The following is a 26,898-nucleotide window of genomic DNA, read 5'->3' as shown; positions in this document are numbered from 1 at the left end:
TTCCACATACCATGTGTAGATTTTTCTGCATGCTTCGTTCGCATACTACGATGCGACCTATCGAGGTTTACTGCCTGCCACAGTGGAAAATGGCATCGAAACTATACTTCTCGTTGTTAAATTACATCGTTGCAGCAAGGAGCGTATAGTTACAGTGCTCGAAAAAATCATCTCTCGCTAATCTTATATTTCCAAGATGAGGATTTTCAACCTGTTCCACCTGCTACAAAGCTCTGTCAACCATACTGTGAAACAACTCAAGACTTCAGTCTTCAGTACCTTTCGTGAAACAATCGCATCGCACGTTAAATTAGGTTTACCATACGTCATGTATGTCCTCCTTTTCGAGATTTTGTCCTCTTTTTTGAGAGTTTTGGTAAAATATAGGGCAAAATTCGACTGATATACAGTAAATCAGCACTGAAGTAACCAGGGCTTTGGAGCAGTCGTAAATTTAAACTGCTCCAGCTCCGGCGCTTTCTTCTATCATACATTAGCTCCGGCTCCGGCGCCGCATTATTACCACTGCTCCGGCTCCGGTTCTGAAATTATCGAATGGACCTGTCTATATCAGGGGTGGCCAACCCGCGGGCCAAATGTGGCGCGCGAGAGGGTTTAGCGGGACCCGCGAGGTAATTTCCTCTTATATTATCGAAAATGAATTGCTCAGCTTGTGAACTTGCAATGCCAGCCGATGTGGTTGTTGCATATATAACAGCATCTTATGAAATACGTCGGAGCCGGAGCTACTCGTCAAATAACGGGCTCCAGCTCCGGCTGAATTTTATGTTGAGCTCCGGCTACGGCTCCAGCTCCGGTGAAAATGCACGGCTCCGGGGCTCCGGCTCCAAAGCCCTGGAAGTAACGCTCCGGCAGCTATTTCAGTAGCTGAGCCGGAAAGTTGACCTTTTTCAAGTCAACCAACTGATAATGTGAAAGAAAAACTGCATTTCGGGCGCTGAGCGAAAAGGTTGACCTATTATGTCAGTCAGCCGACCACGGTATTTTAAGTTTGAAAAAGTGTCCTCCTTTCCCGATTCCAAAATATGGTAACCCTACGTTAAATGCATTCGTAGTCGCTCATCAGTCACAGAAATAACACCATATTTCAACTTTTCCAATTCTTTATTCAACTATTCGCTACCATTACCCAGAATAATTTGAACACGTTTTCAAAAATAATAAACCATGCATTGCCCAAGTCGATGCGCGTGAAGATTCAAGGAAACAAATATTGCATCAGAATTCAGGAAGGCTCATTAAACATAATAAGAAAATTGAAGCATTTGTTATAGCGCTAGTCGGTCTGTATCTTGAGAGTTATTAAAAAAAAACGCTTTCTTCAAATTTTAGTTGGCTAGTTGATAAAATTGTGGTGTTGGCTAAAAAAAATTTTGATTTGAAGAAAATAGTATTTACGGTGAGCACAACTATAATAAATAAACAAAGAATCGGTCACCGTAAATACTATTTTATTCAAATCAAAATTTTTCGGCGGCAATAACTCCGCTTCCACTGGTTGGAATTGAACCAAATTTGGTGAGGATCGTTTCTATAGACGGCCTAACACTTTCATGGGGTGAACAGAAAATTTTCAAATTTTTTATAAATTATTTTTATACAATAAATAGCTTCTCCTGTAGCAAAGCGGTTACTGGCTGGAATTGAACCAAATTTTGTGTGTAGGCTGAAATTAGGCAACCTAACAATTTTATCAAGTAGCCAGTACGATTTGAGAAAAAAAGTCATTTTTGAAGAGCCCTAATGTACAATGTATTATACAGGCATCATTTTGGACACTTGCAGAACTCCTGTTCAATGACCCGTTTTAACTAGCGTCGGTCATTAAATTCAATTCACACTGTGCCTGTAATACATTCCCCAAATACCGAATAGTATCGAGCAATGAAAAATTCGCCAATAAAAAAATTGAAGAAAATAAGCGGCCCGAAAGTCGCCAAGTGTCTGCACAGTTCTAATGGCACATGATATACTGCACATGATTAATAAAGATATAGCTATGTATCACGCCAGTGTGAAGACTGAAGAAGATGATGATTCACATACATTAAAAATTATAAAATATTGTTACTTACCTGAGTAAAAATTATTGTGATACCCAATACAAGGTAACAAAAAGAGAAACGGTTCTCCACCAGTTTATAGCAGTCTAATCACTTGAATCTTCTAATAAGTGAAGTGTGTTACATTATAAGATAGAAACTCACCCCATGTCAACTCATGAACATAGCAGTCTACGGTAAGCAATTAGCATCATATATAATACGTTGACTATACCGGGCTCTTTGAGAATTCCTCAGAAGAATTGACTGGTTGTACAAGATGAAGTTGAAGGTCAGTGGCAAGTTTCCTGACAGTCCGACGAAAAAGACCAGAAAATTAATCTCAGTTCTAAGATACATAAAGTTGGATTAGTCACAATAGTAATAGAAGATGTTAGCCTACTGTTACAGTTTACAAAAGAGTTCAGAGATTGTTCATTTGGTAGAACACCGCATCCTTTCCCTTACAGTTGGAGGCTTTCTTGACTTGGGGCGGAGATCATAAGGCTAGTTATTCAGGAAAATGCTAATCGTCTGATGAAAACTGATCATCGTTGTGGTTGTGGCAACCCACTTCATGTCATTAAAAAAAATCACCAGACGACTCTGTATAATGTTAGTGAGAAATCTCATCCAACTTTAAGCACCAGGAGTAACAGTTTTAATTAGCACTCGCCCAGATATGCCAACTTTACGATCCGACCTTGCTGACGTAAAACAGGTTCGAACAAAGCTTTTATGAATTCCTATCTAGGCATACAGGTTAATTACAAGTAAGCTATATGATAACAATATTACAGTGGAGGTCTCTTGCACTATGAATAAAGACTTCCCTGAGGGCACACCACAGGGCAGCATGGTGTCGGATAGATACGATATCCTGTCGAATCCGTTCTACCTGATTCGTTTGCCATCCATACCTCAAGCAGGGCATCTTTCAACTCCTAAGTCTACCGACCAAAACACTCCTTATTGTCTTCGCCGTATATCCAATCCACCAAGTTCGGCACGGTGCGTGGCGCCACACCGTCGCTAAACAGCGGTCTCTGCAAATTGGACTCGTCAAACTTGGGGCTGTATATGTCGTCGATGTTGATCCCGTGCAATACTCTGCAGATCTGACAGTAGCTTCTCTGCCTCCCGTATTGGGGCATCTGTTCCGGCTTCATAGTCACCCACCTGCAAAATCGGATGAGAATGTCGGGTGAAATACACTGCAGAAGAGGTTGGAGCCGGTCAAAAGGCTCTTAACTATCACTAACATAGGGAATACTTGCGCCGATCTGAAAACCCCAAATCTTCGCTTACTCATAAATACAAAAATGGACGACGATACACACCCAACTGCACCTTCTAATACATTACTAGAGATTACTGGTGCACAAAATGAACTGAGCATCAATAGAGAGATGAAAGAACAAAATCGTTACATATGATTTACACACAAAACGAAGACATTATGATGAATAGTCCATACATTGCAAATCAGAGTGACTCCGCCTGTTCCCTCCCTTCCAGATACCAGTTCAGATATACAAGGCTTCACCTTGGAAAGTGCGATTTGATCAAAACGATGTGGTAGCACTTGCTTAATTGCATATGAGCTTACAAATATGTGAGATATAGTTGGCATTCAAGAAGGACGTTTGACTTCGAACTTCAAACTCCCCTGTGTATGTCCCTGCACATAATGAACCACTACAATAGACCCAATTTGACTACTGGTCCGGCCTGACTGCCTGCAACCAATGATTGCAGCAGTGTTGGGATGACTCGACTCGAGTCAACTTTTTCATATAACTTGACTTGACAATGTTAGTCACTTTGCAAAAATGACTTGACTTGGCACTTCAGAAATCTGGACTGACTCGACGAGTCAATTTCCAGACATCAAGTAAACGGTGTCGATTAAATCACACTATCTTATGTATGTTCGGATTGTTCGCGATATGCTGGTGTCACTTGTGAGAGCAGTCAGTCATTCACTGCTTGCACTTTTCACTGATCCTTCATTGTTACATTACAAATTAATTGACCGCAAACGAAACGAGCACAGCTTATACGCTGTCGTAGTAGTAGTAGTAGTAGTACAGTTTTCTAATAGCAACGCATCTTTGTTTCTTAGACGACTAAATGCTTACACTGCGCAGTGTTGACGTTTACCAACCCTCTTGTATAATTTAAATCGAACGAACATAGTTTATGTATTTTTATTCTCACGGATGTGTAGATGGGTAGTGTATTGTACAATATCAATTGTTGCAACTTGTCGAGGCTTCGTATTCTATCCTCTATTTTGGCTGAAAAAACTGACTGTAGCATGTAGCTATTAGAGATGTACGGATCATGGTTTTTTAGGATCCTGATCCAATCCTGATCCTGCTGCAATCGCATATTTCATTATCCGAGTCCAAAAATAATCCTGTTTTCAAAAATTGCTTCATGATCCATATTACTATATGAGTAGCGGCAAATATTATATTACCATATGCGATTTCTGGAAAAATATAAACATCAACAGAAACTGAAGCCAGGATGAACGTACAAAATAATAGTAGTTTACATACTGCAAACAGATAGTTGATAACCGAAATTGTATTCAACAACTGCAACATGGTCATCGTTAAGATACAGACTGACAGAAAAAAAGAAATGATGACACAATCAGTGTGACCTCACTTGAAAACATAGTCATCAGCACTTTTACCTACAACTAAAGCATCTAAGCTGTAAGCTGAGAGTGAGGATCTTTTTTTCTCAATAGTATTTCAACATAAACTGAACGCCCTTTACCTTCATGGATGCACTTGATAAAGGAATACTAATATTGATTTTACCAACAGCCATTTCAGCAAGTATGCTGAGATTTGGATACCTAACAATTGTATTGGGATTCATCTAAGCCGATGCCATCTCGAATATCTGAGTCACTCAAAGGACTCTTATTATAGTCTTCGAGCTCATCAGTTGAACTTTTTGACATGATACTGGCAGTGGCAGTAAGCACAAATCATAGCCAGCATATTTCCCATCTCGCTTGCCTACGAAGTATAGGAACTGTCTCCAAGCATCACTTTTAGTCCTTGTGACGGTGTTTTCGTCAGCCTTAATAATGACATTTTGAGCTATCAATTCTAAAATCTCTGACATTATTAATTAGACAAGAACCACAAATGATATCAACCAACATCAAAATCGGACGAAAGAGCAGCTCAAGACGTTTCTGCCGCCGAAATTTCCTACGCGGAAAATATGTATTATCAGACTTTTACTTGTAAGAAATAGAATTCATAAACTACGAGAAGATAAGTTCTACCTTTTCTGAATCAAAACATGTTTGACAAGATTCTGATCATGTTTTCGTCAAAATAAAAATCCTGTCCTGATCCGGATCCGGCAAAACAGTAAAATTTGAAATCCGGATCCAATCCTGTTGCCAAAAAATCACCCGGATTCCTGACCTGTTAGAATCCAAAATCCTGATCCTGTACATCTCTAGTAGCTATACAGTTACTCACCTATTTTATTAGCTGTTCTACGTGTGCGCGAGCCATACAACGCCTTTTTGCATGCATATTCAACTTTATGGGTGTATGTATATGAGGATTATGGTGCTTAGCATTGTTAGCAACTATGGACTTGTGCACCAAACCTAAATGTTGTTAGTCTATTCACTCAATTAATCTACTAGCTAGATTAAAGCTGTCTCTCGGTTTGAAGCACATATTCAATGACTGGTAAAATGGTGTAGGGATTGCCGAGTAGTGCTACAATATCGATGGGCACGTGGTTCCGTTCTGCTATGTTCAATAGATAATTTCACTGCAAGTTATAGCGAGTGCATTGAAGCAAAAAGTGCTTCACCGTTTCAGACACGCCACATGTCCTACAAAGACCATCGTCGTGATAATCTAAGCGATATAAATGGCCAATTAATCTGTCTTCCGCCCAGCAAAATGTAATGACTTTGCATCATCACTCATACTTCGAAAAATCAATTCAACTTGATTAGTGACTTGACTCGTGACTTGATTTGACTCGACTTGACTCGAGTCACCTCCAAAAAAAGAGTGACTTGACTTGACTCGAGTCACCTTTGAAAATTGATTGACTCGACTTGACTCGAGTCAAAATCTGGAACGACTCGATATGACTCTTAACTCGAAGGTAGTGACTTGATCCCAACACTGGATGGCAGAGACATCACATATCAGATGCATCAGTGAATTATTGACCTACTCCTGAGCTACGAGAAACTCCTGGGAATGGCTCATGAAACCCCAACGCTTCCCATGAACACCAGCTAAGAGCCACTGAACCAGACGATTTACCACAGGGGTGGGCAAACTACGGCCCGCATGCGGCCAGCAAGACCGTTTTGTGCGGCCCGCGGGAGTCTATAGAAACTTTTTAAAAATATTGATAAAATGTGTAGGCCTACTAAAAATCGAAATAATGGGGACTTGATTAAACTTTTTCTTAGTATATTTCACCATGATAATTCAGTGGTTCTCAAACTGGGGGCAATCCCTTGGGGGCGTGAAAGCATCTGCAGGGGGCGTCAAGCTAAGCTCGACTGAAAAAATTTTCGCGCTACACGCGATTTACATACAATTCATAGTTTTTGCTCTGTATTTAGTATGAATTTCACATTTTCAAATCTCTCATCCACAGCCGTAACCTTCCATGTCATCAAACTATCCATTAGGTTTGCTAGCACTCTGGCTGCGTTTAGTGATATGAGGATGAGTGATGCGCGAAATCTTTCACCATCATAAGGGGGGGGGGGGGGGGGGGGGGCGTGTCTTAAAAAGTTTGAGAACCACTGTTCCTAGGTTAATACTTCCTATATTATTTTTTATGTTTAATTTTGCTGCGCGACAGCCCGATCTCAAGGCCCACACAGTTTAAAAGGTTTCAACTGCTAAACATCACAGAAATCCTAAACGAGATTGACATAACTCGGATCGCGAGTGAGATTTCAGATTGGCTACTCCTGTTTTGATTATTTCAGGGATGCGCTCATAAAAAACGATTCGCTCGAGTCTTAGAGGTAGATTCGTTCTGTGTATGCGTATGATTGGGGTATTATTATTTTATCTACACCTGCGTGTTTGAAGCAAACATGGTTATGGTGCTGTCAGCATTGTGTGTTCTGGCATTTAGGCAAAAGTGGAATCGGTAAATCTATGAACAGATCGTTGCTCACAGATTTAAATTTCAATAATATTCTAAGAATCGGGACATTCGACTTTCATCTCTATAGTTTTGACAAATTGGTTATTGAGGTCGGCCAGCCAGCCTATGAAATCTCGCGACTATGTTTCTGACGCGTGTACGATATCACCAAAGCAATGTTTGTTTTGTTTTAAATAAGCACATATACTATCTCAATGTCCTCACTATATAATCAAATACCAATATTGCGTTTTGGTTTATAATCTCAATTTTATATAGTGCGGCCCGCCAATGGATTCAGATGTTGAATGCGGCCCGCGAGCTCAAAAGTTTGCCCACCCCTGATTCAACATGTAGGCCTACATGTAGCCGTAACAACAAAAATACAGCATAACAAGACACATTACTGTGGGACAAATCTATTTTTGTGACCATAGTGTGCTGGGTTGCTTTGCTGCAATGGGCATTGAGCACACTCAATCTCAGGCAAAATTACAATGAGCCGGGGACGGGCACCTAAATTACTGATTCCTAATCAATCCAATTCATTTTTGATGTCCTAAGATTCTAATCAAAATCAATTAATTCGAACTTCCAGTGCAGTCCGATGGTTCAAAGCATATCAACATCCTATGAATCCTGTTAAATCACTTGAGATAGTCGCATAATTTAGCGCATAATTAATGATGACGTCTCTTCAGGTTGTTATTAATCATTTGTTGCATGTTTCTAATTCTTGACATGCCATCCCGGTTTGAATTGCCCATACGTGCCAGAAAAAACTCCATTCGTGAGACGCATGCTACTTTAATTCTGCCATTTCTTCATAGGCCGCATTATCTTTCTCTTCGGTTCGCATTTGGACATAGACTGCAAGGAGTCCAAGGACTCTAATATATTGAAATCGAATATTCAAGTGACTGTACATCATATGTGAGGTGCAAAATTCGTAAATTCAAATCGCATGTTGACGACCGCCGAGCCATGCTAATTTGAATTGTGTGTAGACGGCTGCACAATTACTGTCCGGTGGCCACAGGTTGGCCACCCCTGGTGTAGGCGGTTTCTTTATTTGGTGGCAAAATCTCCACGAGCTGAAAACGCATGTTCAGCCTCAACAGGTGTTGGGTTAAGGGATGCCAGCGAGTCATAGGAATTGTTGTTTTCTGACCGTTTTTGCTGGCGTAATACATCAGTATTTCTTCGTGTATAATACTCGTAGGCCTACACCAACATCTTAGTTTGATCTTAAACACTTTCATCTTGTGCCACGAATTCATGCAGCTCTTGACCAAAATCATTTCGGTATTATGGCTAGCAGGATCACTATGCTGTTCAGTACAGCCTCGATCTAATTGAACGGTTGGACTTCGAAACTATTTTTAAAAACCATCAGTTGAAAGATCATTATTCCGGCCAGAATTTCTCCTCCATAACACATTTCTTTCTAACGCTACTAGACTCAGTGATACTGGTACTCTAAGCCGTAGCCTACAGAGGAAGTTATGCCTTAGTTGGTTTTGATATCACACAAATATGAATAGTTTTAGACAATCAGAGGATATTTTGATGCTGTTTTATGGGTAAAATGGCAGATATGGTGCTACTAAGCTTTGATATATGGTTTCTAGTAATCCCGGGATTAATTCCAATGGATAAGAAAAATAGCCTTAAATCCCCGGCATCGGGATTTCCCAGGGGCCCAATAACTAAACATGCGTACAGTTACAGGCGGAGACTAATGCACTGAGGCAACCCTACACTAGGGACAGCCTGACATCATCCATATAGAATAGACTATATCCTATATATGTTAGATATAAATTTTCTATTATAAATAGAGATTACATGGAACCTGCTATAAATATAACAGATCATTTCAACTATCAAAACCCAAAGCCAAAATGTAAATCCTAATAATAGAACTACGAATCTAGATATAAATACTGTACCATATATATGTCTATTCACAACTCCCAGACGCACCCCTGATACTACGATACGGTACTTATTTATGACCATGAAGATTTTGGATTGGTTAATTCTAATCTTTCTTACATGACCCAAAAAAACATAAAACTTGCCTCCCCTACACCCTAGCATTTCCAAGATACAAAGCGGAATTGCTGAGAATTGTCCAAACATACCCCGGTTTACGGTAGTACTTTATAATTTCCTATTGACAGCTGTTGGGCATGATATATTCAGAGTTCAGACAGTGCCCCGCACGTGAGCCATCAAAGTATCACCATGATATCGTCAACTTGATTAAGTAGAATGACTGAAAAACTGAGGATTTAATTCAACTAGTCTTAAATACAGTCTCATAGTGGCTATAAAATCAATTTGAACCAAGGCCATAAGCCTACTGGGGCAGAACCATGGTATGGTAAAGGAATGCAAATGATCATTGATCAACAATATGTCTGCAACAAACATTCTGTGCGATTACACCCAAGTGTTGGTATGAACTTATCTAAGCATGTGTAATGTGTATATGTGTCTCGGCTAATTGTCAATATTATATATCCATTAAACCACACAATTCCCCAAACTGTCAGCACTGGAATCTCTTGATTTAGACAGGATATAACCCCATACCAAGACCTTTGCCAGTCAGGCTTGTGCAAACTACAGATCTAGTTAGTTGTAGGTCAGTCAACTACTGTTTTTTTAGTAGTTCTAGTGATAGTTCCAGTTTCGGATTTTGAAAAGTGAAGACCTAATTCTAGTTGCACATTCAAATAAATTTAGTTGCAAACAATTAGAAAAAGTGCTGCTATTTGGCAAGAATCATGATACCGATGTTCTGTTGTGTGATGTTCTTGAAGACATTACTAGCTCAGAGTCATCACTTACTAACATCCGTGTAACAGTACGTTTCGAGTAACCATAAACGAAGAGTAAATAATTATATAACGCCTCGTACCTTAAATACTCCATGTAGGCAGTATCGTTAGAATCGAGATAGTTCAAGTAATCCGCCAATTCCTTCATTGAAGCGAAGTCATCAGCGTATATAAACGATCCCGGAGGTGCTACCGCCGTATAGTCTGCTTTTGTACCGCCCCAAACAACAGGAACCGCCAGAGAGTCGATCGCATTGTTGAAAAACTTCTCAGATATATAGTCTTTGCAGTGGAAGCTATTCTCAAACGAGAAGTAGAACTTGTATTTCCGCACCGCGTTGTAGAAATCGTCTGCACCCCGGCTTTTCCCGTTCGCAAACGACCTCCCCCCTGGGAAACAGCCCCCAAACCCGTCCAAACCGAAGCCAAGCGACTTCAGTTCTTTCAACATTTTCATTCGCGTGCGAGCGCCCGGCGTGTATCCGCAATTGGAGACGACCGCTACGGCTAGTTTCGTTTTTTCCTTGAGCAGCTTCTCCGGGGTGACACCGGACGCAAAGATGCGATCGAGCGCATTGGCATGATCGTAATTTTGGTAGATTCCAGAATCTCGCCTGTGTGAAAATGGGGCAGTTGTAAGCAGGGATGAGGAAAACGAGTATTTGAGCGATCTGATTCTTAGTCCAGAGTATTAGACTTCGACTTGAGTGTTTTGAGTATCACTCATTACGTTTTGTAACAGTATTAAGGATGCCCAAAGTTAAAATAATACCACAAAGATATGCCAGTTCTGCATCACATTAAAGTTGATTTGGTCTTTTTTGATCAACTCATCATAATCATTTCATTGCACTTCGTGACAATGCTGTGGGTCAATCACGACTTTAAAGAAATGTCATTTCCAATACTATGTTTCGCATTTTAGGATATGACCAATCGTTTTTTCAAGCCTTCCACATTGTAAAATAGTGTCAAACAATAATTGCCAGTGATAAATTTACAGTCAGTGGCAAGAATTGATTCAGTACGCGAAAAACACATCCCTAACCACTCTACTCTAACCATTAGATTTTATACTCAATTCATATTTGAGTGCTCGAGATATTGTGCCCAGCTCTAGCCGTAAGAAAGAACTGATGGTGCCTGATGTTGTGAATGCTGCAGTATTGCATCCTTTCTTTCGGCCATTCTCGATATCAGTATTATAATAATGAATAATGTTGCATTAAACCAATCCAAAATATATGGTAGTAATCAGGTGGTCAGTGACGAAGTACTTCTACTTTTTTGAAGTACTCAAGCAGTTTTCCGCTACTTGTAGATCTAATTTCCCACTACCTCTACTTGGTAATATTTTGTGATCTACTTACTTTTCGCTACTTTCAGTTTGTCATGTAGAAGTAGTTTTAACCTCCAAGCAGGAAGATGGCCAGGCAAAGCCCACAATTTTCGTTGCGGTTCGCGCACAGTGGATATGGAGTGTCCAATATGATTTCACAAAAGTATCGGAGAATATAATTTAGGCAGCAGGTTGCGTGGTTTCGTTCACACCGCATTGTCGCCCATATGAAATATTTCATCACAGGGCAATTCCCTGCACAGACAACCGATGTTCCCACCACTACCTCTTCAAATCTCTTGAAATTTGGTACACGCACAGATGAGCTAATTCCAAACAGGATGAACTTTATTTCATGAAAATTGGACTTTGGGGTCAAAAGTTACGTCACTTTGAAAATTGACAATTTTCTGCTCATTTCGGGTCTGCACTTTCAGGTTTCATCACTGCAATATTCAAGAAGGTGTAGCTAGATGTTAGACGACAGTTGAGATACGGCACTTGGATTTATTTGAAGCCTGTCTGATCGTCTATATTTTCAAGTGAAATTTAATGCCCTGTAGGTTAGGGTCAAAGGTTAAATTGAGGGGGAATTTGGTCAATGGTCTAAAATCAGTCAGGCGTTACACGATTTAGACTGCGGATTGCTCCAAAACATATTAAAATATTTTGGAAAATAGGATCTTAAATGAAAGTTTGCTTCAAGGAGACTTCGTTCATATCTGTTTGATTTTGGTTTTTAGACCGTAAAGTGATGAAATTGCAGTTTCAAGAGCACACTTCATTTGCACATGGAAATGCAGTAGTAGTAGGGTGTGTTCGGACATCTATTCTGGGGTGCGTGTGGACATCACGTCTGGGGTGTGATCCGACATCATGTCTTGGGTCTGTTAGGACTGTGTTGCCATTCGAACATCGTGTCTGGGGTGAGTTCGGACTGTTTTGTCCCTAGGACATCGTGTATGAGGGGGGTGTTCAGACACCATGCCTGGCGTGTGTTAGGACTGTGCTCAGTGGTGGCTTTTGGGGTGGGTGAGGTGGGTGGTCGCCCGGGGCCCCCCTGGTCGAAGGGCCCTCCTGTTTGGTTTTAGCGCTTTTTTCAAGGGTTGTAGCGAATAGACGTGGAAATCCTTGTACCAATAAAGAAGATGATTCCGTTCAGATGAGTCAATCATCAAATCTCCGCATTTGTTATAAGAGTCCCATATCCCGACAAAGATCAAGTCTCTGCATGCGTGTAAAAATGGCAGGCGAAGGGGTGGTCTGGGGGGCGGAGCTCCCCAGAAGCTGCGATTAGATACTTATAGGGGGGCCCTGGAAGTCTCGCCCAGGGCCCCCCAGCCGTAGGGCCACCACTGACTGTGCTGTAACTCTGAAATAGTATCTGGGATATGTTTGTGTTGCGCCAGACATGACTCAGACCCGATATCTGCGCACTAATTTTATCCGGACATGCTCCGGAGCTGATACCTGCCTACTAAATACCCCCAGGCATGGTCCGAACTGGATATATGCGCGTTTAATGGACACAGATATGCGTCAGACGTGATACCCGCGTCCTAAACGACGCGTTTTTGCTGATATCTGCGATAGCTGGCTATATCCACAGTAGTGGTAGCTGAGTATATCCACATTCACAGTAGAAATAGCTGAGTACATCCAAAGCTATCATTACTGTGGTTATACTCAGCTATCACTGCTGTAGATATACCCAGCTATCGCAGATATCAGCAAAAACCGCAAATATAGAGGTCATATATAGGCCAAAGGCCGTTTATGACGTGGGTATCACGTCTGACGCATGTATGTGTCCATTAAGCCCGCAGATATCAGGTCCGGACTATGCCTGGGGGTATTTGGTGCGCAGATATCAGCTACGACACATGTCCAGATTAAATACTGGGCAAATATCAGGTCTGAGGCATGTTTCGCGTTTCACAAACATATCCCAGACACGATGTCCGAGTAGCAAACACAGTCCGGACACACCCCAGGCATGATGTCCGAACACCTCCCAGACATGATGTCCGAATGACAACACAGTCCGAGCTCACCCCAGATATTATGTCTCGGGTGTGTTCTGACTGTTTTGCAACGCGGACATCGTATCTGGGGTGAGCTCGGACTGTGTTGTCATTCGGACATCCTGTCTGGAAGGTGTTCGGACATCATGCCTGGGGTGTGTCCGGACTTTGTTTGCTACTCGGACATCGTGTCTGGGATATGTTTGTGATACGCCAAACATGCCTCAGACCTGATATCTGCCCACTATTTTAATCTGGACATGTGTCGTAGCTGATATCTGCGCACCAAATACCCCCAGGCATAGTCCGGACCTGATATCTGCGGGCTTAGTGGACACATACATGCGTCAGATGTGATAGCCACGTCCTAAACGACATTTGGCCTATATATGACCTCTATATTTGCGGGTTTTGCTGATATCTGCGATAGCTGGGTATATCTACAGCAGTGATAGCGGAGTATAACCACAGTAGTGATTGCTTCGGATGTACTCAGCTATCTCTACTGTGAATGTGGATATAGCCTACTCAGTTACCACTACTGTGGATATAGCCAGCTATCGCAGATATCAGCAAAAATGCGTCGCTTAGGACGCGGGTATCACGTCTGACGCATATCTGTGTCCATTAAGCGCGCATATATCCGGTTCGGACCATGCCTGGGGGTATTTAGTGGGCAGGTATCAGCTCCGGAGCATGTCCGGATAAAATTAGTGCGCAGATATCAGGTCTGAGTCATGTCTGGCGCAACACAAACATATCCCAGATACTATGTCAGAGTGACAGCACAGTCCTAACACACGCCAGGCATGGTGTCTGAACACCCCCCTCATACACGATGTCCGAGGGACAAAACAGTCCGAACTCACCCCAGACACGATGTTCGAATGGCAACACAGTACTAACAGACCCAAGACATGATGTCGAAACACACCCCAGACATGATGTCCACACGCACCCCAGAATAGATGTCCGAACACACCCTACTACTACTGCATTTCCATGTGCACATGAAGTGTGCTCTTGAAACTGCAATTTCATCACTTTACGGTCTAAAAACCAAAAACAAACAGCTATGAACGAAGTCTCCTTGAAGCAAACTTTCATTTAAGATCCTATTTTCCAAAATATTTTAATATGTTTTTGAGCAATCCGCAGTCTAAATCGTGTAACGCCTGACTGATTTTAGACCATTGACCGAATTCCCCCTCAATTTAACCTTTTACCCTAACCTACAGGGCATTAAATTTCACTTGAAAATATAGACGATCGGACAAGCTTCAAATAAATCTAAGTGCCGTATCTCAACTGTCGTCTAACATCTAGCTACACCTTCTTGAATATTGCATTCATAAAACCTGAAAGTGCAGACCCGAAATGAGCAGAAAATTGTCAATTTTCAGAGTGACATAACTTTTGACCCCAAAGTCCAATTTTCATGAAATAAAGTTCATCCTGTTTGGAATTAGCTCATCTGTGCGTGTACCGAATTTCAAAAGATTTGAAGAGGTAGTGGTGGGAACATCGGTTGTCTGTGCAGGGAATTGCCCCACAGTATATATGGCCCATCGTAACGTTTGAAACTGATGTTTCGGTGTTTACACCGTGTCCGATACAACTTCTCCGTATTGCTCTTCGACAAAACTACGGGTCTTATAATATGGGGGAGCGCTCCATACCAAGTTATTTCCTAAAACGTGCTGCTCGAGTAAACAGAGGATTAGCATCGCATTTCTATATCACTACTATCATTTTCATCCCATGATGCAGACGAATGCTTATGCTGTCGAAAATTGGATACCTCCGGGCATGCATCAATATGAATTAGGCTCTGCAACTTTCGCATAGCTTAATTTGCAGCTCACGACAATCCATGCAAACGAATTACGATTGAAACTACTCACCTACTTGAGTAGATTTAAACTCAGTCAATTCTACTACTAATTCAAGTAGTTTTAGGTTACTTATGGAAGAAGTACATCTACTCGTACTCGAGTAGATTTTTAATCGCTACTTATACTTCTACTCGAGTAGCTTTCTTTACTTCTTTGACCACCTCTGGTAGTAATAAATTTGATAGACTGTTGTAACGTATCATAGCTTATAATTAGACTTATGAAATTCATTCAGGTTGAGACATCCGAACACACTGAACAGTTGGCACAACACTTGGCGACAATAAATTCTACAGAAAATTTTTTCATACCGGTACGTCATTGTGTCGTTGAAATGAAAATCCGTCTCAAATTTAAGGTTTTGACCTCTGACGACCTTGAGCGTAGCTGATGACTCGATGACCCAGTATACGTAGAGGTGTTTAGGGTTTCTAAAAAGAGTGAAGGTTCAATATTATTCAAAAAATGTATCGAGATATTCATAATATTCACCTCGTGGACGGCATGTTATTTTTGTTTGTTCTGTCAAAGTGGAATAAAACTGCCCCCGTTTTTTCGTCTGAAATCTGCAATAAAGTTGTCGATTCAATAGCCTGCATTTGACACACAGTAATCAGTAATTTTTATCCTGCATGATAGAATAGATCAATTTATACAACATAACAAAGAGAACAGCTGTCTATTGGGTCAGTACATTTCAGGTGCTCCATGCCATATCCCCACCTGCTCGAAACGTCATGAAAATTGGCATGATTACAGAGCTTTGTTTTCTGATTTCAGAAATCCAAATTTCATCAAAAAAGGTCAACTAGAACCGAAGGTATGACTGTCCAAAAATTGATATTTTTGTGATCGCTCAAGCGGAAAAAATGGCAGAAATATATACATGCAACTTAAATTTGCCATAATTGGATCAAATTAAGGCTGTTGAGGGCGAAACTTTCACACTTGGTCATTTATAGCACACTTAATGTATTTTCACCTTCTTTGACACCTGGGGTCGCCTAGTTTGACCTTTGAACCCATGCTTTTACTTATAACTTTTGAAGTCACTCATGCATGACGTCAGTTTTAATTGCAGATATCTCATGGCTAACAGGTGGTATCATCAAGTGTAAGTTATCATTGGAAAGCTCTTGGAAAGCACTTTCAAAATCAACAATAAAATTAGTGGATATTTCATCGTCACATTAGAACAATTTTTTGTGAACAAGTGTTGAAAAAATTGTTGAATTTCGAAATATCCAATATCCAGTAATTTTATTGTTGAATTTGATAGTCCTTGTTAAGAGCTTTCAAATAACACCTTACACTTGATGACACCACCTCTTAGCCAAAATATATTTGCAATTAAAAACGACGTCACGTGTGAGCAATTTTTCAAGACATGAACAAAATCAAGGGGTTAAAGGTTGTACTATGCAACCCCAGGTGTCAAAGAAGGGGAAAAAGTATCAAGAACGATGTAAATGAACATGTGTGAAAGTGTCACCCTCAACGACCCTAATTTGACCAAAATATAGCAAATTTAAATTGCATGTGAAAATTTCTGACGTTTTTTCCGTTTGAGCGAGCACAAAAACAGCAATTTTTGAACGTCCACATCTTCGGCTGTACTTGACTGATTTTTATAAAATTTGTTTTTCTGAAATCAGAAAGAAAGGTTTTCCAGGCTTATCAATTTTCATAAAAATCTGAGATTGTGGGGGCACATTTTAAATTTTTCTGGAGCACCTGACATAATATTACCCTATTGTAAAAATAGCTTATTTACAAAAAATTTCAAATCAGCCTAAAAATTACTTCAAGTTGTTTTTTATCATACGATAACTTGAAAATTACTTATGTAATTCATTTATAATAAATTGATATTTACTAAGATGTATTTCATGTTTCAACCCAAATTTCAGCAAAATCTGAAACTTGGAAGATACCCAATCTCTCTTTTGGTAAACTCAGATTGAATTACCCTATGGATTCCAAAGTCTTTAAGTAAAGTTAATTTAGAGGTTGGCCTACTACTCATTATACATTAGTTAGCTAAACATGTCAGCCAAGTTCCTCTCCAAATATGTTACTTTCCAATTTTCGTGTAGACAGAATTACGCAACATATATTGGAAGTTCATGTTATGTATGAACAATTTTAAAAAGTGTCAGTTTATGAGGCGGGTTTTAACCCCCCGACCCCATTTCATTAGGGAAAATTTTCCCTTTAATAGAAAGAGTTTTTTCTATTCTATCATTAGACACTATAATCCACTCACAAGTACTTTACTACCGCTGTTTTATAACCGTTACTGTAACAGGGAATGTGGAAACTAATTGCACTTCATGGATGGGTGAGCACAAAATGGTCATTTTTTAAATGCTATAACTTTGTGATGTGTCAGAATGGACCAATTTTAACAAAATTAAGTTTTCTGCAGTCAGGGCTGGATACGAGATTCACCTCTCCATTTTCAATGCAATCTGAGACCTAGTGGAGAAGAGTGTGGTTGATTCCATATGGAATTACACCCCTTTACCCTTCCATTGTCAAAATCAAACCAGTTAGGCCTATGTCACAGAAGTCACTGTAAATAGACAGAATAGATCACATTTCAAACAGACAGAGCCACATTTCAAACTTCAGAGTACGTATGGAGCCGCATGAAAACACTCGAGTAATTCAAAGGGAGCTAGCCTACCTCTAGATCACTCCATCCACCTGATCCAAGGATGCTCAAATGCTCATCCTGCACATAGACTTCTATAGATTCTATAACCGTTAGTTCAGCATCGATAAACGCAGACTGACAAATGCTATACATTGAAATAAACTGACATACATATCATTACCAATGTTCCCTCTAATTTTTTACGAGTCTGCACGGCGTGCACACACTCACCAACTCACTGCGCGGTACCTTGGACAACAGTGCGTAACGACTAAAAAAAAGGTAATCACCTCGGATGTCTTGCCCGCGGCACACGTTTTTCTGTGCGCAGGGACTCATATACATAAATTGACCATAACTATTCATGAACCAAACAACAAATGTCTATTATATTTTGTGGCATATTCAGAGGTCAATCAGGGCCACAAGAAGGCTAGCTTGGAGCCGTGGTTGAGAGTCACTGGAATAGATCATTCACATCTACTATCTGAAAGAAATGTATCGGATCTATCTATACAGTAATCAAAAAAGAGAGATTGTAAAAAATGGGACGTAGGCCTATTTTATTCTCGGTGAATGTTATCCACAACCAAGTCTACATGTCACCTAAATTATAATCAACTTTGTAATGATGCATCAGAATATACGATAGTTCCTAAATTAATTACTCCATTATTCAACTTATCTAATTCACAAATGGCTAAGACTAGACCAAGGGTCGGCAACCTCGGCCCGCCAAGCGAAATCGTCCGGCCCGCGACGAAATAACTAGTTACCACGAGAATATGGCCCGCTGTTTCGTAATGAGTTCCAATCTGCAGTGCAGCACTGCTTGGAAAGAATGCGGCATTGCTCCGATATAAAGTATCCTACGTCGTATTAGTCTATTGTTACGCCATAAAACTGGTGCGAAGGCGGTCGACTAGTAGCCTATCTCGTACTAAAAGTAGGAGATGGAGAATGTCTGTGGAGTAGACTAGACCAGTGCTTATCAAGCGGGTGTATCGCACAACCGAGGGTTTTTAAGGGTTTACCACTCAGATAGGGTGCGACAATGAAAGTGCCGTTCCTCTGCCCAGACGCAATGACAAAATCTCAAACTTTCCCTGTTTCATTTTAGATAACTAGCATCCGTAATTTCGTCATCTGTGGTTTAATTCACCAGAAGGCATTTCACGCCAAGACAACAAACCTGAATAGTGTTTTGGACACAATGGTGAAAGCTGATTTTGTCTCACAAACTGAATCACCGACAGTTAGCCTACCTCAGATATTACTAGAAGCAGAGCATCAATATGGTGATGTCTTGTATATCTGCCATGTTCACGCATTAAGACGAGAAGGTATGCCTGCACGAGTGTATGAACTGAGAAATGAAATAGCAAGTTTCCTTGAAAATACAAACATCGCCGACTCGTAATCTTGTCATCGAAAATAGCTTTCGTAGTACATTTAACGTCACATCTAAACAAATTGAATTTGCAACTTCAGGGGGAAACAACTAAATACATGAGATGTTGAGACGCATTCGAAACAAAACTGCGACTATGGGAATGTCAGCAGTACAAAGAAAATTATGCTCACTTTCCTATACTGGAGGAGAGTAAACCTAGTACCAGCACTATACATTTGTAACTGTGATATACGAAATTAAATTACTGAATTTCCACCCGCTTTTCCGACATTCGTTCTGTACTAAATAAATTCTGACTACTCAGTACTCCGTTTAATGTGGACGCCAAAACCATTGCCAGAAAATTCCAAATGGGCCCATTTTAAATGTGATGCAGTTGAATTAAATGACAAATTTCATACAAAGAGCATATCGCTGAATGACTTTGATAAAGAGTGCGCTCTTGAAATGGGTCTTCATCCCAGCTTGACCAACAATGCAAAAGAGATGGCATCGACTTTTGTTTTCAATAATGAAATTCACGAAGAGCAAGCTAAGATCACGTATTCCAACGCCCATTTAGAATATGGTCTGATTCTTGCTTCATCTGACTTGTTACCAGAAGTTTAAAACCTTTCACAAAGCAAGCTGCGCCAAGTGTCACATTTATCATGCGTTGTTAAAGTGTAAATACATGTGTTTTGCTCTTTTTGTGATTTGTATGATTGAGATTGCAGCATTGTAGGGTAATATACTGACGTGGGCGATAAATATAGTATTAGGAAAAATTCCGGCCCGCCAAAATGTTGTGCACTAAAAACTTGGCCCGTGACTAGCAAAAGGCTGCCGACCCCTGGACTAGACTAATGGAATAGCCGGCAAATATTTTATGCAACAAAAAGAATCGCTAAATAGAAACAAATACATTCGAGACTCTACCTTGCTATGATCATAGGTAATTTCACAATTTCCGCATATGTTCGGATCAACTTGAAGCTTCTCCTTCACACCAAACATCGGTACCCACACCAGAATTATCTGTAATCAAAACAATCAACTAATACGATATCAGTTTGTCAGTAACTAGGAGTCCAGCATGATTGTCGGCAATAATCTGACTTATACCAACTACGGTAGGCTACTAGATATTCAGAATGCACAACTAGAGCTAGAAGCACTCACTCTCAAAACTCGCAACTGGAACTAGAACTAGTGCAGATGAAACGCACTAAAACAAAAAGACGTGGATTCATGTTCAAAATAGGAGGGGTTTCGATCCCCAAAACGCTACGCAACTATTATAGTAGTGATGAATGAGATCGAGCCATGGTTGCAATAATATCATACAACAGAACACCGATGTCGGGATTCACCCAAAACGTTGATATATGTTCTCATATTAATCTACAACTATTTTTTTCTGAACTACAAGTAGAACTAGAACTGCCGGTAAACTTTGGGGTAACTTTGGACTTAAGGGTAACTTTGGACACTAAGCAGTAAAAGATATAAATGGTTATTGATGAAAAAGGGTTGCTGCTGGATGTCCAATTCTTTTTCATGGGGCAACAAGACCACAAGTAGTCTCAAGAAAAGGTGGATTCATTTCACTACCAGATAAACTTGACCCAACATTGATAAAGTAATAGCGGGGGTCAATTTCTTCAAAATTGATGGCCATTAAAATTCTTACTACCAAACATAGATAGCATGTGATTCATAGATTCAAAACTTGGCAGCAGATACCTCTAAGCAGTCTTAATACATGGCGAAAATCTCAGTGGGCTCACCCTTAGATCAATATAAGAAAATCTGATGTTTAAAGTTACTCCGTCAAATTCTATCAGAACGGGGTAACTTTGGACAGTGGAAAATGTGGTACCTATTTAGAGCTCTGGCAAGTGGCTGCTTCATCTGTGTCAAGGTGTGTCGTCAACTATATTCGTTATGACCGGCCTGGTGGCTTTTTAAAATGGAATGAGAAGGTTAATAACTTAACAGTTTGCCAAAATATGAAAAAAAAAAGGGTAGGCAATGAGCCGAGAGATTGTAATCGGGTGTAAGCGACTTCAAAAACTTATCATATACTCTTGAAGATGCACCTGCTGAATATGGGATATCGTAAATTACGACAAATACATCTATTAGAGGACATAGGAAAGGGAAAGTGTATCTTTTAAAGAACAGTAATATATTTGAATTAAATCACGGTAGCTTGCACAATGTTTGCTGTCAATTGCTGACACCGCCAGTGGGATACCCCTTATCACCATATGTTATTTATAAGTCCCAATTGGTGAAGGCATGAGGGAGGATTGAGTTAAGGGATGAATAAGGGGCCATTATTAGCCTTCATAAATGACCTAATTTTTTATTTAGGGGGGGGGGGGGGAATTAGCTAAAAATCATGCAATAGGCCAGACATATACAATTTTGTTTCACTTTTAGCCACTGCTCCCATCAACTCTTACCAAATAAGCCTCATTTCCGAGGTTTTATAAACAATAGAGTGTAAAGACATACAAAAAACTACATTGTCCAAAGTTACCACACATGCCAGGGTAACTTTTGACACGGATAATTTACAAAAATAAGGTACTTGTTTATGACCATGAAGAATTTGGATTAGTTAATTCTAATCTTTGCTCCAGGACCCCTGAGAAACACAAAACTTGCCCCCCTACACCTTAGCATTTCCTAGATACAAAGCGGAATTGTTGAAAATTGTCCAAGTTACCCCGGTTTACAGGTCCTCACTTTTTGAAATCTGCACTAGAGCTGTAGAGCTATGCAATAAAAACAGTGGTTAGTTGACATCAACCAACTCTTGATAGTTTGCACAAATCTGGTCACAATCCAGTAACTCCTGCAAAATCTTGCAACACAAAATATTGCAGCGGTAACCAGTGACGATAATAATTATACCTTTTTTTCGGTGGCATTCTTGAGATGCTCTTCAAGCTGATCCTTCAGACTAAGATATAGTTGAACCGGCTTTGCGAGCTCAGGTGTAGGTGTAGCCTGTTTTGGAAGGTCCTTGATTTTGCTTTCTGAAGACAGTGAGTGTGTTTCGTCAGGAGAAGATGTTGGTGGTAAAGGCTGTTCTGGCAAGGTAAGGTCATTGCTCTTGCTTTCTGAAGACAGCGAGGATGTTTTCTCAGGAGGAGATGTTGGAACGTTTTCCAGATCGAAACGATAATCTTGTGTGTTCAACGGTCTCTTGTATGGATGGCGTTGGTATATTGGATTTTGCCCGTACCTTGCACTCTCCCATTCTTGAATGGTGTAGATCTCAATGATCGTGACGATCAACACGATCGCACACACAAACTGGCATTTCGAAGAAAAAGGTCTTGCATTTTCAAGCATTACTCTAGTAGCAGAACGCTAATCTAACTCAGCTAAAAACAAGGTATGACGAGGCATTATTCAATGGCTCCAGCCTCTGACATTGGTGTACCGCTCACTCTACGTATCGATAAGGCTACGGTTCATCTAGCAGTGTGTTTTACTTTACATTTCACAATGATTGGAGTAGGCCTACTCAAATGCTATCGCTGCCACTTTTTCTCAAGTTTCAAATATGGTTTCCATTGAGTAATGAGCCGGTTTACTTGTTACTGTATATGCACGCTATATCATTTTAGCAGCTGAAAGTGTCGAGGTTGTAAATAACATAAATTTAAAGAACTGTTTGCCAACTTCAAATGTTTTCAAAATAGCTCCGAGGCAAATCTCTTGTAAACTAGGACGAGGATGGAAATCTCAGTCCTTTCTTGGAAATAAATCCTTCGTGATGGAAATTTTTCCCGTGTGACAGAGCCGAGACTCTGGCGTGACAAGTGAGGTTCAAATGACAATGCTAAGTCAGTGACAAGACATAGAGATCATATGGTTTGCAACTGGCAAGGTGCCAGTGCTTCACCAACAGATATTATAGTCAATAGATCCTGGTCTAACAAGGTCAAAACATTATATACTACATACTAACTACAATACCAGCGTTTGTGGTGGGTGAGTCCACCGACTTTTCTTTGTTCTCAATTTTTTTTCTTCAAATTACATCAACGAACCATGACCTCATGCAATTGTGGACAAAGTCCTGAAATTATGCGCACCTTGCCACTATAAGAGTTGACTCATCAAGGAGCCAGAACTACTCACTTTTCAAAACTCACAACAATTCAACTAGAACTAACGAACTTACTCATAATACGAATTACAGAAGTGTAAATGAGCTAAGAAATATCGGAGTCTACGGAATCGGCATTATAAAGGATGGGTTTGAGTCTGTAATGGGAGGTGTTTCGGCCCACAAAACCCAACTCCTAGATACGCCACTGTCTATTAATAGTGATGATTCATCCTCATCCCAGGTTACTGGCAATCCTCCAAGTGTGTTGGCTTTTCAGAGCTCACAAAGGCATAATTCCCCTGTATTTGTAGCAGCGGGTGGGTCACAGAACATTTTCTCAACACGAAGTGGATTACAAGACAAGCTCACGACTATTAAAAGTTGAAAACCACTGCTCCAGGTCAAGCCGTCGCGTCGCGTCACGGTGGGTATCTGATTGAAAAACCACTCCAAGTCTCTTCGACACTCAGCTACCTTTTAATCATAATGCAATCTTGTGCTGTCTTGATCTGGTTAACATTTCAATAAAATGACCAACAGACTGACCAGAGTAGGGAGTATATAGCTGGGACACTGTAAAACCCGCCGCAAAACCTGCAAAAGCAAGGCATATATTAAAGTATTGTGAGAATCTTTCACAATATTGTCGCTCAAGATATCATGGATTAGTTATGAGTGAGATATGAAATTCTTTTTCGCCTGCACCATCGAGATGCTTTGACGTCGGAGATGCGATACGGCCGTAAGGTCATCTAGTCTGCACCCCCGTTTTTTTTCTCCTCCATGCTATCCGTGGACGCTGAGCATCTAGCAGGATAGCTGCGGATACCAGTTTTCGGGTCTTTGATCTGACCAGGCCGGGGATCGAACCCACGACCTACCGATCAGAGAAGCCGGACGCATGACCAATGACCAATACACCATCTCGCTGAAATCAAACTGCCAGTAACAATACAGCAGGGGTTTGCGGGTGACTAGAAGGGTTTTACAGTTTTCTAGGACTATAGGATCAGTTTGTGGTTGTCCAGAAGGGTTTTGTGATCGACTAGCAGGGTTTTGCAGGTACCCGTAACTGACAAGGTTTTGCGGTTGACTAGCAGGGTTTGGTAGTTTGTCTAGAACGGTTTTCCGGGTAACTAGTGGGGTTTTGCGGCTAACTAACAGGGTTTTGCAGGTAACTAACAAGGTTTTGCAGTTGACTAAGGGTTCTGTAGTTGTCTAGGAGGGTTTTGCGGGTAACTAGCAGGGTTTTGCGGGTAACTAACCAGAGTATTGCGGTTGTATAGGAAGGTTTTGGGTTGTCCGCAAAACCCTTCTATACAACCGCAAAACCCTTCTGGACAACCGCAAAACCATCCTAGACCACACTGGAATCGGTCGACAACATGTTGTGCGTGACAAATGAATTTCTCGATTGGAGAATTTCATCCGCGTGATGGAAATATTTTTCACTCCGATTAGATACTGAATTATTTATTAAACGACACAATGTGCTAAAATAGACCTGCTACATGCCGGATTAGGGTTACACCTTATCTTCGCTGTTGTGCAAATGCCACGCTTATTTGCGTTCATTGTGAAGCGCAAGCAGCTTATTATGGATTTGGAGTCTGGTATCGCTTTGTGAGGTCAGCATAATTCATTAATCGGCATGGTCAGATATAAATGCTCGCGTGACGGTGTGTGTGCCGTTGCCCTTGCCACCAATTCCACTCTGGCAGTCCTGGACAACACAACGGCAAAACCCTGCTGTTTAGTTATTCACAATTAAATTTAATAACTAATCCATGATATCTTGAAGCCATACAGCGATAATACTGCGAAAGATACACACATTACCTGAATATGCCTTGCTTTTGCAGGTTTTGAGGGATTTGCGCCTTTCACAGTGTCCCGACTGTAGCTGCAATGCTATGATGTTGATGACTGATGAGGAGTGTCCGGCTTGATATATATATACATACCGCATGCAACTTAAGTTTACTAGCCTACGCAGGTTAGTAATTTACAATGTAAGGCAACATACAAGTCAATATAAGTCAACATAAGTTATCGCTCCTAACACTCATCGCCACGGCGCGCCAACTTCAGCAGTCCAGCTGACTTCAGCCTTCTGACTGCTATCATCGTAGCACGATTTTCATATAAACGGAAATAAAAAATGAGTCACCATGAACATGAAAATACAAAATGTGCTAAATCTACAATAGTAGGACTATTATAAGTAGTTTATCGATAAGGATATAGCTTAATAAACTAGCACTGTCGTTTCAAGTCAACAGGAATCAAATACACATCGATAAAAAAAGTCCTGTATGAATTGCGCTGATGCATGAGTAGCACGTCTACATGTTTTTCCAATTTCAAATAAAATCATCCAGGACCGTTTTCCAAGGACCACTCTGATTCTAATATACTCATCTAATTATATACTTTAAGATAAAAGTAAATTGGGACATTTTTAGGTAACACTTTGAATATGTCCTATCAATACGCGTAAATTGCGATTATCAGCCGCGCCTATGTACCATTTTCAAAGTTCATTTAGCAATACCCTGGACAGTTTCCCGAGGACCTATCTGGTTTTCATATACTCCAATGATCATAAACGTTGATATAAAAGTAAATTCAAACAATTCTAGGTCCGACACGATGTCCAACTATCACTTTGAATATGTCCTATCAATACGCGTAAATTGCCATTATCAGCCGCGCCTATGTACCATTTTCAAAGTTCATTTAGCAATACCCTGGACAGTTTCCCGAGGACCAATCTGGTTTTAATATACTCCAATGATCATAAACGTTGATATAAAAGTAAATTCAAACAATTCTAGGTCCGACACGATGTCTAACTATCACTTTGAATATGTATTATCAATACGCGTAAATTGCGATTATCAGCCGCGCCTAGGTACCATTTTCAAAGTTCATTTAGCAATACCCCGGACAGTTTCCCGAAGACCAATCTGGTTTTAATATACTCCAATGATCATAAACGTTGATATAAAAGTAAATTCAAACAATTATAGGTCCGACACGATGTCCAACTATCACTTTGAATTAGGCCTCTCAGTACGCGTAAATTGCCATTATCAGCCGCGCCTATGTACCATTTTCAAAGTTCATTTAGCAATACCCCGGACAGTTTCCCGAGGACCAATCTGGTTTTAATATACTCCAATGATCATAAACGTTGATATAAAAGTAAATTCAAACAATTCTAGGTCCGACACGATGTCCAACTATCACTTTGAATTAGGCCTATCAATACGCGTAAATTGCCATTATCAGCCGCGCCTATGTACCATTTTCAAAGTTCATTTAGCAATACCCCGGACAGTTTCCCGAAGACCAATCTGG

At 40.5% G+C, this 26,898-nt stretch overlaps 2 protein-coding genes across 2 annotated transcripts in view; both read right to left on the bottom strand.

Annotated features, from left to right (window-relative positions):
- LOC145450963 (4-galactosyl-N-acetylglucosaminide 3-alpha-L-fucosyltransferase FUT5-like) overlaps positions 1 to 26,898 on the bottom strand; it is a 263,546-nt gene that overhangs the window by 167,691 nt on the left and 68,957 nt on the right. The gene's annotated exons all lie outside the window — the stretch shown is intronic.
- LOC145449660 (4-galactosyl-N-acetylglucosaminide 3-alpha-L-fucosyltransferase FUT5-like) lies at positions 1,107 to 25,110 on the bottom strand. The gene is made up of 6 exons (XM_080328057.1): positions 22,326 to 25,110; positions 20,340 to 20,438; positions 15,841 to 15,914; positions 15,660 to 15,779; positions 10,171 to 10,704; positions 1,107 to 3,242 (listed from the first exon to the last, which is right to left on the bottom strand). The coding sequence occupies exons 1-6, from the start codon at positions 22,767 to 22,769 to the stop codon at positions 3,014 to 3,016; spliced, it is 1,500 nt and encodes a 499-aa protein (XP_080184183.1). The 5' UTR covers positions 22,770 to 25,110; the 3' UTR covers positions 1,107 to 3,013.

The sequence above is a fragment of the Botryllus schlosseri genome, chromosome 11 (assembly GCF_051294905.1).
Source record: "Botryllus schlosseri isolate E-star chromosome 11, Bs_hap1, whole genome shotgun sequence".
NCBI classification, from domain to species: domain Eukaryota; kingdom Metazoa; phylum Chordata; class Ascidiacea; order Stolidobranchia; family Styelidae; genus Botryllus; species Botryllus schlosseri.
Note: the sequence above shows the minus strand (reverse complement) of the source record. Positions and strands in the feature narration are given on the sequence as shown.